General features: G+C 45.8%; 1 protein-coding gene across 1 annotated transcript; it reads left to right on the plus strand.

Annotated features, from left to right (window-relative positions):
* Positions 1 to 381: 381 nt before the first annotated feature.
* Positions 382 to 15,902, plus strand: PMM1 (phosphomannomutase 1). Its single transcript, XM_053406742.1, is given in 10 exon segments — positions 382 to 438; positions 441 to 527; positions 529 to 627; positions 5,566 to 5,683; positions 7,827 to 7,903; positions 9,054 to 9,145; positions 10,213 to 10,312; positions 10,625 to 10,700; positions 12,091 to 12,206; positions 15,153 to 15,902. Coding segments are annotated over 10 exon segments (930 nt in total). The 5' UTR covers positions 382 to 396; the 3' UTR covers positions 15,276 to 15,902.
* Positions 15,903 to 16,376: the final 474 nt, after the last annotated feature.

A 16,376-nucleotide genomic window follows, 5' to 3' on the forward strand; every position in this document is an offset into this window, starting at 1 on the left:
TTGTATTTTTATATCCCGCCTTTTCCCCTGACAGGGACTCCAGGCGGCTTACTGCTGAAAACATAGAATTCCTCGTGGAAGCGTTTTTGTTCTGTGTTCCGCATCGGTTTCTTCTCCTTGCTAAAACGTGATGGCGGGAAAACCAAGACGACTATGGCAACACGTTAAGAGAAGTACCGCGGGCGTCCCTTAAGCCGCCGCCGCCGCCGCCGCCGGAGGGGAACGGTGGGAATCTTTGCCTGGCTCTGCGTCGTTTTCCTCGGGAAGAACGAGGCAAGCCCAGCCGAAGTCCGGCCGAGCGAGCCAGCCAGCCAGCCTGCCGGCCTGCGCTTGGCGCCGAGGCCCCTCCGCCCCCCTGCGGGTGTACGTGTTGCCAGGCCGGTTTACACGAGTCACATGGGCGGCCCTTCGCGCCGCAGTTGGGTCGCCTTCGGGCCGCCGCCTCCCTCCCGCCTCCTTCCCGCCTCCCTGCCAACTGCAGCCTCGTCCCTGCGAAGGAGCCGTGGCCGCCGCCGCCGAGGAGGGAGGGAGGGAAGGAGTCCCGCGGCTGCAATGGCTGCCACCGGGAGCCGGGAGCGGATCCTGTGTCTCTTCGACGTGGATGGGACCCTCACCCCGCCTCGCCAGGTAGTGGATCCCCCCCCCCGATCTCTCCCCCCTGCTTCGACGGCGCGCCCGGGTCGCCCTTGGGCGATCTTTGGAATGAATGGAGACCCCACGCCGGAGTCGCGCCTTTCCTGCGCCCAGATGACTGGGCGGCTGCGGTCGGGTTTTGGCGCTAGAGCTGCTGTCTGGATCGGAGTCCGGACCCAGCTCGCCCAAGCCGGGCAGAGGGGAAGGCAAGAGCGACGCTCCTCCTCGCCCTCCCCTTCTTCTCCTTCCTGCAACCGGTTACGAAAGAGTTCAACCGCGGGCCAAGAGGTCCGTCAGGATGCAGGCGGGCTGCCGGGTCAGGTCTGGGCTTCGCTGCGGGGCATCTCCGCTAGACGGTTACGTAAGAATGGTGCGCATTGGACCGGACCGCCGACGTGCATCTGCAATATTGCAGCACTTAACGGCGCGATCCTCTGCGGGTCTCTTCGGAAGGAAGTCTCGATGTGTTCGGTGGGGTTTGCTTCCTAGCAAGAGTGTCGGAGCGAGGACGGTAGTCGTAGCGCCGCTGGACACGCTGGGAGCAACTTTTGAGCAAACATAGGCTTGAGCTATTGGTTTCCACAAACTGGTCAGCTAGGTGCAAACTCTAGGAAGCTCACAAGCAAGGCAGAATGGGACTATCTGATTACTTTACTTCTTGGTCCTAGGATCAGGAACTTGGAGGCAGGGATGCCAACAGGATTTCCTGGGTCCTGTATGCTGTATGTGGGTTGGGTCCTTGCCTTGGCAAGAACTGCTGCTTAATCACAGTGGCATAGCATAATCGCAGTGACATAACAGGGGCGATTGCCCAGGATGCAAAATTCTTAGGGGTGCAAAATTTCATAAGAAAAAGAAAGAAAGTAAGTAGTAGTATTAGTAGTAAAAAAAAAGCAAGCAGATTCTTCTCCTCCATCCAGTGTCAGACTAGCAGCAACAATAGCAAGCTTCTCTTTTTTTTTTTTTTTTTGATGCTCTGGGAGGCTCCCTTTCCAAGTCCTATATCAGCTTTTCTTCCTCTGGTTACTTAACAAAAGTGATTAAAAGACTTTAGCAACAGCTGTTTATTTTCCTAATAAGGCTTACAGTGTTGACTCCACAATTTGCTTTCTAACTTTTTAAAATAGATGTCTGGTTGACTAATTTTTTAAAAAAACAAAAGCTAAGAGTTTTGGGTCCCTGCTGGCTTGGAGCCCAGTACATATGTTCAGACTATAGTTGCACACAAGTGCAGGAAAAAGCCTTAGCAATTGATTATGTCCAATGTAGAGACTAGTCTTCAGTTTTAAGCCTTTCCACCTCCTCAAACTGCAAGGTGGATGTGTCAGGCAATTAGATTTAATCAACTTTAATTGTTACTGTTCTTTGGAAGGATGAAAAAATAAATAAAAGAAAGCAAAGCCACCTCAAAGTATTAACCACTGGGCTGGATCCAAAGTACTGCACATGGAAGTAAAAGAGCTGCTAGTGTTGTTCCAAGAACACATGTGCAGTGCCAGATTGGTGGGTGGAATAGCAGTCCTTAAGCTTCTCTTATGCAACCTCTTGCCTATGTGTCAGATTGTTTCATGTCTGTTTCACAAGATTCTAGCTCAAAGGGTAAAGTAGCACTTCCTTGAGCAGAAGACACTTTCAACACATCAAATAAAAAGATTTGATGCATTCCATTAAATTTTCAGCAAAATAATGCATTGAACTGCATTGATATGCCCAAATTTGCTGAACTGAGCTGAGAGAACGTGTCACATTTTGGTCCAATGTGTATAGAAACAAGCTGCAAAACTCATCAAATGCAAAAAATTTAAGGTGTCTAAAACTCAGGCCCCCTTTGAGCTTGAGGCTCAGGCCAAATGACCCTCCTGGCATCATCCCCTCCACCTCTGATTGGCCCCGGAGGCACCAAATTTAGTATTTATGGAGTCCAGGACCAGGTGGGCTGTGATGGACATTGCACATACACAAGAAAGCAAGCTTAACACTTTTTGGAAATTGGGAGATGGGTGGTTGAGGTGCTACGTTCATGGGATGTTCCTGACCTACAGGACATCTCAGAGGAGGGCTCAGATTGCATGTACGCCAAGGTTCAGGAAGGACCTAACTGGTCCACTTAAACAGCAGACTAAAGAAATCGTGTGGGGTGGTTCTGTATCACAACAACCTGGAAGTTCCTCTGGATTCACCTGATGCTGCACATTGTAGGGAAATACTGTAATATCAGGGAAGCTGTCAGTCAAAGAAGCTTGCCATTATTGATATTCTCATTGGAGAACTAATAATCTCTTAAGGCAACTCCAGAGCACAGCTAGACAGCTGTTGCCACTAACCATTCACAAATATATGATGCTATAAGCACTGTCAGCCCAAACCATTTGGCTGCCTGGAGTGCAAATGGTGCCCTACCCACTAAGGATAAACCTGTAGCCCTCCAGATGTTGTTTGACTCAAACTCCAGTCATCCCTGATCACTGGCTACAACATCTGGAGAGCCAAAGGTCCCCGAACGCTGCTTTAAGTCTTGCTGCAGGTTTGGGACATCAGTTGCTGCCTTCATCTGTTCCTTCATAATGCTGCTTGAAGAAGGTCCCTACATTCTGCTGCATGGCAAAGCCGTGGCTGTGTCCATTCACTCCACCCTTTGAATTTATTTATTTTTAGATTCACTAGGTGATAAAATCCTAGTGGGAAAACAACCAAGGAGACAACCTAAATATGATTTGCCTTGTGATCACAATGTTGATTTACTCAGATACTAGTCTTATCTCTCTTGGAGGGGCATAGGGCATGTCCAGAAGTGTTGGATTTGGCGCACTAAAGGCGGTTTGCTTCGCTGTGGATGAGAGAGTATGTCCAAGCAACTCTGAAGAGTTGGCAGAGTGGCTTCCTTTGCATGCAGATCATGTGAGCTCCCATTGCTCTGTTGACGATGCCTTTGAGTTAGACCAGCTTGACCCTTAAGTGTTTGGTTGTTCATTTAACCATCTAATATTTTAATTGTGGCAGGATGCTGGTGCCGTGTGGATTTTGCAAAGTAAGAGACATAAATTAGGTGCAGATGGTGTTTTTTAAAGTCTGCTACTGCCGTATTTAAACTCATTTGCAAAACATGCTAGATGAAATTGTGTGTGTGTGTGTGTGTTCTAAATTGACTCTTGTAGGTTGCTGAAGAATATATGGTTTTGTTCCCAACAGCTAGAGGTTGGATCACTAAGAGGTTCCTTGCTTTTTTGCTTTGAAGTGATAGGTGAATTTTCACCAGTGTAAATAAATGTTACAGTTCAGTTCACAAGTGTTTCTGATGATAGTCAGTGGCAGGGCTGGCTCTAGGTTTGAGAGGGGACTGTGGGCAAAAGTGTCCTCTGGCAGGCCCCCTCCTCTTGTCAGTGGGTCCTGGTGGGCTTATCTGGCTATGGTGCCAGTGCTTCAAGTGTTGTTGTTGTTGTTGTTTAGTCGTTTAGTTGTGTCCAACTCTTCGTGACCCCATGGACCAGAGCACGCCAGGCACTCCTGTCTTCCACTGCCTCCCGCAGTTTGGTCAAACTCATGCTGGTAGCTTCAAGAACACTATCCAACCATCTCGTCCTCTGTCGTCCCCTTCTCCTTGTGCCCTCCATCTTTCCCAACATCAGGGTCTTTTCTAGGGAGTCTTCTCTTCTCATGAGGTGGCCAAAGTATTGGAGCCTCAGCTTCAGGATCTGCCCTTCCAGTGAGCACTCAGGGCTGATTTCCTTAAGAATGGAGAGGTTTGATCTTCTTGCAGTCCACGGGACTCTCAAGGGTCTCCTCCAGCACCATAATTCAAAAGCATCAATTCTTCGGCGATCAGCCTTCTTTATGGTCCAGCTCTCACTTCCATACATCACTGCTGGGAAAACGATAGCTTTAACTATATGGACCTTTTTTGGCAAGGTGATGTCTCTGCTTTTTAAGATGCTGTCTAGGTTTGTCATTGCTTTTCTCCCAAGAAGCAGGCGTCTTTTAATTTCGTGACTGCTATCAAGTAGCAGTGGACAAGTAGCAGTGGGCAACTGTATCTAGCAACATTTTCTGTTTCCCACAGTGCCTCCCAGGTCTGGGGCATTGTGGGAACTTAAAAAGATGCCTGTATCCAACCACCTGGCACTCAGTGCCAGATCAGAAGAGGGGGCAAGGCAGGGCAGCCATCAACAGTGGACCTTGTTGTGGTGCTGGGACCTTGGCAACTGTTCAAGGATACCAGCTGCTGAGATGCTAGCCCTTTACAGTGAAAATACAACTGTTCCTTTTCACAAATAACAGAGACATCTCAATTGTTTGGGGGTGTTGAGATGGGGTGTAGCGAACTTCAATATGTGTTTGGAATCAGATCTAAATTGTCACATTATTTTTAACATACACTACTGTTTCCACTCCAGCTAAATCTTTTTCAAAATCACATATTAAACAATTAATTGATTAACCACTTTGACCATTCAGTTAATATTTTTAGCCACAGGAGTAGGAATTGTAGTTCATCAACATCTGGAAGGCCTGAGGTCCCTCACACCTGCTTTATGATATCAAAGCCCAGCTAGGAAGAAAAAGAAGAGAGTATTCGGTCTCTTCGTTTTGCTGATTGTTCAGCTTTGCTGTACAGCTTTGCTGCCTTCCACTTCTATGGCATAAATCCACAAGCTCTCCTGGCATTTCTCTGTTGTTCCAGGTTACAAATGCTCATTCTGCTGCAATGAGTTTGTTAATCTCTAGGCAGCCTTCTGCAACATGACGCCATCCAGATGTTTGGCACTACGACTTCCCATTGCCCCACCCAGTGCTGATCAGATGGGAGTTGCCGTGCACAACATATGGAGGACACCAGCTTGGGGAAGGCTGCTCTAATGCAACACAGGTCTCTCAGTAGTTTTTGTTTCCTGCTGGCATGCCAATAACTACCACTCTTTCTCCTTTTTCCTCCAGAAAATTAAGCCTGAAGTAGACGAGTTTCTTCAAGAGCTGCGTACGAGAGTGTCAATTGGGGTAGTGGGTGGCTCAGACTACTCCAAGATAGCTGAGCAGCTGGGAGAAGGAGATGAAGGTGAGCAATACACACTTCTGCTCTCTAGATGCTTTTGTTTAATGGAAGCCTAGCCAATGACCTGCTGCAAAATCAAGCAATCGTAGCAGTCATATTGGTGGGCAAATTGACACACGCAGAGGAAAGCACATGGCATGGCTGCTGTGGACTGCACCACTTCAGACTGCAGGGGTGGGGATCATGTGACTCCATGCACCTCCATCCTTTTTCAAGGAAAGCTAGTGTGGGAGAGGTTTGGGCCTAAACTTCACCCAAACGGGCCCCATCTGAAGAGTTTTGTTTTATGTGCAGAGGCATTCAAATGTGTGATTCTCTACCACTCTGAAGTGGTACAGCCTGGGAAGGAATATCCATGGGCTGTTTCTGCATATTGGAATCAAACCCAAGACAGTCGTAGCATTTCTGTGCTACTGTAACATAACTGTACTGCAGATCCACAAAGCCAAACTCAGTATTGGAAGGTTCCAAATGGTTCTTGGAAGCTCAGCATGTTCTCCTGTGGCTTCGGACTGGTGGGAAGTGGAATCAGCTTTGGCCTTCGAAAGTGGATTAACTGGCCCCCAGAGCCACATGGACAGGACAGACGCCTGTAGCTTCTCTCTATCCTACTCCCTATATCTGCAGCATTACCCACTGCACTTTCAGTTCAGGATTCCCAAGACATCTCATTATATCCCAGATCCATAAGGGGTGGATTTAAACTGGCCCAATGCAGTTTCGGCATCCTCTTGATCAGGTCCAACAAGAGCTATGTGCCTGACTTATTCCAATGCAGGTACATCACGAGGGAAGACAGATGAAGGTCCCAGCAGAGAAAGCAGGAACAGCCGCACAGCAAAGAGGGAGGTACTGAGGTGATGGGGAAAGGCGGACATGGGGACAGAGCCAAAGGCATCATGGGATATTTGTTTGGTACAAACATAGAAACAGGGATCCAGAAAACTGCAGGCACTTGCAATGCAGCGCCGTATAGAAGCAGCTTCCAGAGAAGCAGAGAAGGAAGCCACCAGCTGATCCACCTGTTGTATTTATACTGCAAACAGTCAATCCTATCTGGCCTGTAATAATCCTAATAAGTGTTATGTACTGAAGTTCTCACCCTGGGCCAGCAGGGGGATACTGTAGATAGTTTTCACTCACGTCCACATCTGCAAATAAGGGGTTGAAAGTGACGTTCAGTGATTGGATAGTTACAGAAAGTGGTTACTGTTGCGTTGTAGTGGAGCTCTATATAAGCAGGCTGGCTGAACCTTCAGTTCAGTTCTGTTCTGTTCTGGCCTGTGAATAAACAAGAGCTGTTTGAAGAATCGCTGTGTCGTCTGATATGTTCACCCACAACTTAACAATAAGGTTGGAGGGCATCCTACAGTAAATGGCATCATGAGTTCATTCACAGCCCATGTTTCCAGACTTAGCTGGTGGGGTTCCTCTGAGCCCGTGGTCCTAAATGCAAGACTTGCATCCATTCGCAGAAGTAAAGCAGAATGGTTGTTCCATGCCTTTGCATTCCCCGCCATTGCCCCTTCCCCCAGTAACAAAGAATAATATCAGATTCTAAAACCTTCCTTCTAGACTAGAGAAAAGGTGAGATAACCTAATGTTCCCTTAAACGGAAAGTGAACTGCTGATTCAGCATTGGCCTTTTTATCACTGCTGGGAAAGGCCAGTGTGAAATAACCTGTAGCTGCAGATCTGTGCACATTTGCTTGTAAGTAAGCTTCATTGAGCACAGAGACACGTGCTTCTGAGTAAACAAGCTCAGGGTTGCACTCTGAGTTACTGAGACGTCGTTCCAAATGGAAAAGTGGGGAAGGCCAGACAAAGAGAACATGGGCAGGCACAATCCAGCTTTGTTGCTGTGTCTGTCAGATGATTGAGTTCTCACTCAGCAACTTGCACACCTTCATCTGTAAAATGGGAGCATCACTACCGGCATTCATGAGCATCACTATTTTCAGGGCACCTCAAATCAAACTTTGCTAAAGTGTCAGAATAAAACCACAGAGATCCTGCGATTCAGCATCCGCTTCCCTTGCAGCCCCTATCCATCTGACTGATTGATATTTCTCTCTCACCTTCATTTCCCTTCCTTCACCACTTCTCCTCAACATCCTTTTTGCCCCTACAAATCTATTCCCCACAGTTATCGACAAGTTTGATTACGTCTTTGCAGAAAATGGCACCGTGCAGTACAAGAATGGGCAGCTGGTCTCCAAGCAGGTAGGCCCCGCCGCTTTGTGCTCTGCCACCAAGGCTGCAAATTTCCTCCTCCTCTCACCCTCCTTCCCTGCCAAATCTCTCAGAGAGAGATGATGGTATCCAAAGTCTCTCAGGTTATCTGGCTCCATACAGTTATCTGATAAGTCAGTATTTTATTGAGGAAGGGTTTCCCTCCCCCCTCCAAAAAAGGAGGCAAAACTTTGAAGTAATGCTTGAACAATTTTAATTTGTGAAGTAATATGCCCAACATCTTTCTGGCATCTTCAGGGGCACTCAGAAATGACAATAAAGATTATGTTAAAGAGTACTCAATATCAAAGCTAATAATCTTAACATAAAGATATACCCATTATATCGAATATGTAAGGTATTTGTATGGGTATTATTTATAAGGATATTAATATTCAGTACTCTTCATATATATTATATATAGTACTGTACAGTGGTCCCTCAGGTTACATACGCTTCAGGTTACACACGCTTCAGGTTACAGACTCCACTAACCCAGAAATAGTGCTTCAGGTTAAGAACTTTGCTTCAGGATGAGAACAGAAATTGTGCTCCGGCGGGAGGCCCCATTAGCTAAAGTGGTGCTTCAGGTTAAGAACAGTTTCAGGTTAAGTACGGACGTCCGGAACGAATTAAGTACTTAACCCGAGGTACCACTGTATAACTTAGGGCTATGGAGTCCCCGATATTTTAGTCCCTGAGAGGACACAGTATCTCCTCACAGGAGCAACTGGATAATCTGTTGCTCCTGGCTCTTCCCACAGCAGGAAGGCCCCTCCCCAGGCCTTAGATAAATGCATGTAGACTTGGAAGGGACCCCAACGGTCATCCAGTCCAACCCCCTGCAATTCAGGAATGTGGACATCTAATCCTTGTTGTAATTTCTTTTAGTGCAAGGTGATATGTCAAAAACATGTTGAGCATATTACAGCACAAAATAAAATTCTCAAGCAGCATTTTGAATCTTCACTTCCCTTTTTTCCTGGATTTCCTGGTCCTTTTGGTGCTGCCCCTCTCCTTTCATTTTTGTTCCATTCAACATATAATAAAACAACCTGTTCTGATGTTCACAATGTGGGTGGATTTGGTGAGAGAATTGCACTCTGTTAGCTCAGTGTGACCTTTGGCTTTTTTTTGACAGGCTATCCAGAACCACCTTGGGGAAGAACTTCTGCAGGATCTCATCAACTTCTGCCTCAATTACATGGCACTTCTAAAGCTGCCCAAGAAACGGTAATGGTCCTTTCTTATTCCAGGGCATGCAGACTCTGGCTTGTCTCCTTAAGGAAGTGTCCCAGTCCCATTGTTCAGGAAGTACCCCAACTTCTCCAGAGAGACTTTTTAGGACAAGCGTGTCACTTTGAGCTTGGGGAGGGGCTTTCCTTCCTTAAGTTATCAAAGGATTCAGGTCTCTCTCTTTATTTTCCAGATACTATGTGAGTATTTAGAACCACAAAGTTGATAATGCAGCCCGCCCAACTAAAACAAAGAACCTTAATTTTCAAATAATATCCAACAGAAACCTTTCCACTGTTTTACTGAATATCCGAAAGGGAAATATTCCATAATTTCTTTCAGCACTTGATTTCATTGCATAACTGTTCTTAGAATTGGGTAACATTTTAAGAAGAAATTCTTTCCTTTCTGGAGTTTAAACTCATTGCCCTGTATTCACTATGCTGTTTAACTAGTTGCTATTGTTTCCCCACTTTTCCCAATATCCTTCTATATATTTTTAAAGAGTCAGTGTGAAACAGAACAGAACAGAATGAAAGCAACTCTGTGCGCAGCTGATTTAACTTAGCCTTCACAGATGGTGTGTCTTTTGAGTACCACTTTCTAAAAAAACAGGTTAACCTCGACTCAGTTTATGTTATTTTGTTACACTATAATGCTGTGCCCAACATTGCAAACATACTGCATACTTTGTCCATGGGAATATTGCATCCTGAATAAATGAAACATTAAAGAGTGGTATTCTAGGCATTTACTTCTAATAGCTCCAGCTCTTGTAGGGGGAAAAATCACCCGGGAAGAAGCAAGATGCGATAGGTAAGGGCCATGAGGAATCTATGATCAGCTCTCTTAGGAAAAGTTGCATGCCACACACCATAAGCAAGGTAGAGGTCCCTCTTCTTGCGATTAGTTTGACCTTGTGTTGTATCATGGTGGGAAGATTCTGCTTGACTTCATGTTAAAGAAAGCATCAGGCTGTGCAACAGAACTGTCCTTTTTTTTTTTTTACAACCACATACTCAAGTTTCTCCTTCTCTCTTCCCCTTAAAAAAAAAAATTCTCAGGGGGACGTTTATTGAATTTCGCAATGGGATGTTGAACATCTCTCCTATTGGTCGAAGCTGCACTTTGGAAGAACGAATAGAATTTTCAGAACTGGACAAGGTAAATAATGAGGATTAGGCTCCAAATGTATTTGTGGCACACTGGAGCCTGTTAGAACCCCAGGGTGGTGTGTGTGTGTGTGTTTCTAAGTATTAAGACTGTTGCTAGGGTACCTTGCCTATAAGCTGGAGCTAAACAGGAATATTATTCTGACTGGTCACAGTTCTTGAAAGAAATTGCAAGGCACAAACACAAAATACTGCGTTTCATGGAGGAAAGTGGGATCTGACAAGGAACAAAGTAATTGAGGGGGATGTTTCCTTATCCCTCTTCAGTCCTCTCTCACTTGTTTTCTGTTCATCTCCTTTACAGAAAGAGAGGATTCGAGAGAAGTTTGTAGCTGCCTTGCAGAGGGAGTTTGCTGGCAAAGGCCTGCGGTTTTCCCGAGGTGAGAGTTTTCTTAGTCCTCTCTGTGGTTTGGGAGGAATGGATAGGAAAAACAATTGATTTTGTATTCAAGAAGAATATGCATATATTCTTGTTTTGGATGTGTTGTGCTTTTGTGCACACAAGTTCATTATTCTTGTGCTAGAAACTGACAATAAAAAAGATTTTTTTAAAGTGACTTTGGGTGCTTGGTACAATTAGTTTTGGGGTCTTAGAAAAGCAAAATACCTAGCATGGATTATGTTAAAAAAACTGGGTAAGTGCTTTGTTACAGGACTTAAAAGAGGTTACCCTGTGGTGATTCCTGTCTGCAATGAGTTTCTTTTCCATACTATTCTAAAACCCTCAAACATTTTAGACATAACCCCCATTTAGTTGAGTGAAACATACTTCCAAGTTAGTGTATTTGGAAGGACTGCTGTTTTAACTGAGGGATCACTTTCTTTGCCCAGAATTGCCAGGATCAGAGCATGGTCTGTGGCTAGCAGCACTCTGCCTAATATTCCAGTGGTCTGGCAGCAATGCACTGTCTTGGGTGCAACCCTTTCCATTTGTTAGCCCTCTGTGCTGCTGCCCCCCCATCCCAAGTATGTGTGCCCCCTTCACTGCCACCCCTCTGACCTCTATGCATTCAGCAGCAGACTGAAGGGGAAAATGGCTGTACTCATAAACCTGAAATTGTGGGCCTAATCATTTGTACATCCTTCATGTGGCTAACATTTGACTAGGAGTACAGTGCAGGCAATAGTGGGCCCTTTGTCCCTTACTAGGGGGCTGGCAGGTGGCCATATTTCCTTTATTTGTGGTGGGGGCAGTTGCTATTGGAGCTGTTGCCACCAGCATGCCAGAATAATTTATCTGGAATACAGCTATAGTACTGCCAAACTGACAGCGAATGAGGTCTCATGGCAAAAGCCATTTGCTCTGTCCTGCAGTGATCCAATCTGCATTTTACATTCGTCCCACAGTTAACAGACTCTCCTTTCCCTGCCCAGCCGTACTTAGAAGATAAGAACACTTTAGAATAGGGTTCCCTGCCAGCCCTCCAGCAAAAAAAAAGAGCCACCCTTCCCCATTATAGATATTTTTTCTGAGAAGTCATTAGCTCCTGCTCCTCACACTTCCCCAGCCAACTGTTTCTTGTTTGTGCCTTTGGCTGATGGGGCCTGGCTGACGCCATTCCGTCCCATTGCCATAGAAACGGCAGCTACTGAATTAATGTGTCAGAGAAGCAGGCAGGCTGGCAGCCATGGTGCATGACCATCTATCACGGAACAATTTATTCTACAAAAGCCATTTGCACCTGAGGTGTTGAGGGGAGATCTTTTTCCTGCAAGCCTCCACCTTCAGTCTGTTTCGCTTAACTCCATCACGCTTTCCCCCTCTGGCAGGTGGGATGATCAGCTTTGACGTCTTCCCTGAGGGCTGGGACAAGCGCTATTGCCTCGATATCCTTGAGGATGAGAGATTCGAGACCATCCATTTCTTTGGGAATGAGACAAGTCCAGTAAGTAAATCTGACCAAAGCCCTGTTCTTTGACAAGGGGCCAAGTCCTGTGTGGGATCGAGGAAGATAAAGCTGTTCATATCTAAACTGGCAGGCTCTCCGCAGGGCTACATTGCATTAAAATAACCAGCAGACTCCCATTTCCACTGTGGCTCAACTGTGTCTTTTCTACAATGTTTAAAGGGCATTTGTATATTTCAAAACATTTGGTAAATAATCCTGGGGACCATGGCTGAAAGCCTGTTTTCAGATGTTCAAATGCCCTTTGGATGTTTCAGAAAAGACACAACTGATGTGTGATGGGAGCATTTGCTGTAAGGTTTGAAGTGGCTCTCGTTCGCATTTTCCAGCCTTACAAGTTGGTACCTGGACTGCATGAAAGCAAGTATAAACTAACAGTGCCCTCTTCTGGTGACTGGAAAATGCTAAGACATCTGTTCAGGTGCCATTTCATTTCAACATCTCTAAAGGGATTTGTCTGCACAGAAGCTTTGCGAGGAAGGAGAAAAAGAAGTGGGCAACTTTTGTATCACATGAACACAATGAATCTTACAGTGCAGACAGCGCAGAAGGTTGGTGGTTCAAATCCCCGCGACAGGGTGAGCTCCCATTGCTCTGTCCCAGCTCCTGCCAACCTAGCATTTCGAAAGCACACCAGTGCATGTAGATAAATAGGTTCCGCTGTGGCGGGAAGGTAAACGGCATTTCCATGCACTCTGGTTTCCGTCACGGTGTTCCATTGCACCAGAAATGGTTTAGTCATGCTGGCCACATGACCTGGAAAGCTGCCTGTGGACAAACACCCAGCTCCTTTGGCCTGAAAGCAAAATGAGTGCTGCACCCCATAGTCATCCCATAAACGTCCAGGGGTCTTTTACCTTTTACCTTTACCTTACACAGCTTTAAAAAAACACTCTGAAAATGCCCTGAAGAAAACCATTTTAAAGCTCACAATGGAAAATTTCATAGGGAACTATTTTAGCTCATCAGCGCCATCTGGTGTCACAATGTTGGAACAGTGCAAGTAGATAAATAGGTACCGCTGTGGCGGGAAGGTAAACAGCGTTTCTGTGCACACTCTGGTTTCCGTCACGCTGTTCCGTTGTGCCAGAAGCGGTTTAGTCATGATGGCCACATGACCTGGAAAGCTGTCTGTGGACAAACACCAGCTCCCTCAGCCTGAAAACGAGATGAGCACCACACCCCATAGTTGCCTTTGACTGGACTTAACTGTCCAGGGATCCCTTATCTTTACCTTTACCTGTCTGCACAGAAGCTTTGCGAGGAAGGAGAAAAGGAAGTGGGCAACTTTTGTCTCACATGCTCATCATGAATCACAGTTGCATTGTGGTCACATTCTGATTATCTGGTGTGGGTACTTTGCAGAGATTGGATTCACCAATTAAGCACACCCAACCCTCTTTAAAAAAACAAAAAACCTACACACGGATACACTTATATAAAACATGCCTGAAATAGTGTGGTTCATTGGCTTTCCTCCCTCCCTGTCAGCATGTGAGGTCATGACTACTGATGCATGACAGGGGAAAATCAATACCATGAGCAGCAGCATCACTTCAGATTAGGTTTTACATGAAGTCAGGTCCCACAAGAAATACTTTAATTTACAAATTCTGCCTAACTGGGGTACGCAGTCCCTTGGGTATGCAGAAACCACCTTCTGATCCGATAGGTACCACACAACCCAAGTTCAGGATTAGAAGGGAGCAGGAGGGGGGGGGGAGATATTCTTTCCAGGGCTCAATAAATACAGTGCTTTCCAGAAGCAGCGATTTTTGTGTCTTGCTGCCCACCTCTGCATTATTTTCAATTCCTTGCCTGTTTCAGATGGCTTGAGCCTCCTAGCACATACACTTTCCAGCAAGGGTGATGGATCCTGAGACTCTCCAGATGTTGCTGAATTCCAGCTCTCATTGGCCTCAGTTGGCCGATGGTCACTGGTCACAGGCGATGAGGACTGTAGTGCAAAAATATCTAGTTCATCATTGCATTTTCACCATGGCCAATCAGATGTCTAAGGGAAGTGGGAACCTGAGTGCAACAGCATTCTGCTGACTTGTGATTCCCAGCAACTGGTATAAAGCTATCCATTTTTGGGTGAAGGTGTGGCAGATATGCCTTGAAGTAAATAAATAAATCTGAGGTATGGCAGGGGGACTCATATTCTGCCTTAATGGGGGGTGGAAATTGGATGGTGATGATGATGGTAATAATAATTATTATTATTTATACCCTGCCCATCTAGCTGGGTTTCCCCAGCCACTCTGGGCGGCTCCCAACAGAATATTAAAAACATGATAAAACATTAAACATTAAAAACTTCCCTAAACAGGGCTGCCTTCAGATGTACGATAGTTGTTTATTTCCTTGACATCTGATGGGATGGCGTTCCACAGGGTGGGCACCACTACTGAGAAGGCCCTCTGCCTGGCTCCCTGTAATCTCGCTTCTTGCAGTGAGGGAAACCACCAGGCGGCCTTCGGCGCTGGACCTCAGAGTCTGAGTTGAACGATGGGGGTGGAGACGCTCCTTCAGGTATACTGGGCCGAGGCCGTTTAGGGCTTTAAAGGTCAGCACCAGCACTTTGAATTGTGCTCGGAAACGAGTCTGTGTTTTTCAAGTATAGTAAGGCTGCAACTTACAGAGGGAATACACCTAAAGCCAAAATTGTGTATAGTCCAGACACATTGGGTTCAATGGCAGGTGGGATTGCCAAAGTCTTTTTTCCTGGACACCCACTCCCTTTCTGCCCCCTTTTTATTCATTTATTTTTTTTATGCCAAGCACGTTGAGCCTGAATGCGCACATGTTAAATGCGCCCAGGTTGTAGGCTTACGGTATTCTATACTTGCCTGCCCATTTTAACCACCACGTCCAGCATCCTAATTCTAAGCACCCAATAGTAAAGATTCTTCTTATCCTTAGGGTGGGAATGATTATGAAATCTATGACGACCCTCGCACGGTGGGGCACAGCATCCAGTCTCCGCAAGACACAGTCCGGAGGTGCCAGGAGATCTTCTTTCCAGAGACAGTGAATGAATCTTGACTCGTGGTGTCCCTGTTGCTCTCGATCACTCGGATGAGACCCTCACTCACCTTAGGAAAGCACCTTTTGGATCCTTTCAGGACTTGCTGAGGCCCAAGGTCAAAATGCACTTTGGAAACAGGAGCTGGAGTGTCAGAAAGGGAGGGGGATGGTGAAAGCTGTTCATCAGTTGCGCCATCATCTTGCTCCTGGGGAGCTGCAGAACCCCAATTGCCATACCCTCATTCCCACCAAACGAGGTAAAGTGGTGTTGTTTATGTTTAAAGTGAAACCCGTATTCTAGTTAAGGCTTTTTCCCTTTCTTATTAGGAAGCTAATAATCACCCTTCCCCACAGATTCACCCAAATGAACCTATTTTTGAGATGATGATTATAATGATTGAAATAATTTATATACCCCCTTCCATTTCTAGAAGAAATGCCAAGGCGATATTTTTGAGATGAATCTCAGAAAGACACTAAAGTTATATTTAAAAGGAAGCAGGGCCTGTAGTGTTAGAAATACAAGACCTGTCAAGTATTTTCATATTCTTGACCCATCAATGTGGTTGGCAAATTATTTTTTGAGAGCCTTTTTAATGTGTGAAAGGAGAGCGTAACCTGAACGATAAATAATGGCCCCTCCTAGCAGTAGTAATGTTTTGTTTTGTTTTTTAGACATTGACACATGGCTATTGTGCCAGACTGTGGCTTGGATATGCACTTCACACCCATTGAAAACAATGCAGTATGGATGCTGGCATCCACACTGAGATGCACATCTCATTTATGCCTGTGCTGCCTGATCTGGCAAGTGATACCTGTACAGAAACTTTCTGCTGCATGCAGATCTCCATTGCTCGATCAGGCTGAACAACAGTGCTGAATTGTGCATCTTTAAACAGATTTCAGCTATGTTAGTTGGATGACCTTTCAGCAATGTTAGGGACTGTGCTGTTGTAAAGGACTTTGTAACAAAGGCAACATGTTCATTTGGCCCCCAAAGTAAAGAGTATAAAAGACAAGTGGGGCCTTCAACAAAATGTTGCAGTGTGGAGAGTTCCTGTTCAGTGCCCTACCCCCGGATATTCCATTCCATCCTCAGAAAGCATTCTGTGGCCC

Source organism: Podarcis raffonei, chromosome 10 (genome assembly GCF_027172205.1).
Source record: "Podarcis raffonei isolate rPodRaf1 chromosome 10, rPodRaf1.pri, whole genome shotgun sequence".
NCBI lineage: Eukaryota > Metazoa > Chordata > Lepidosauria > Squamata > Lacertidae > Podarcis > Podarcis raffonei.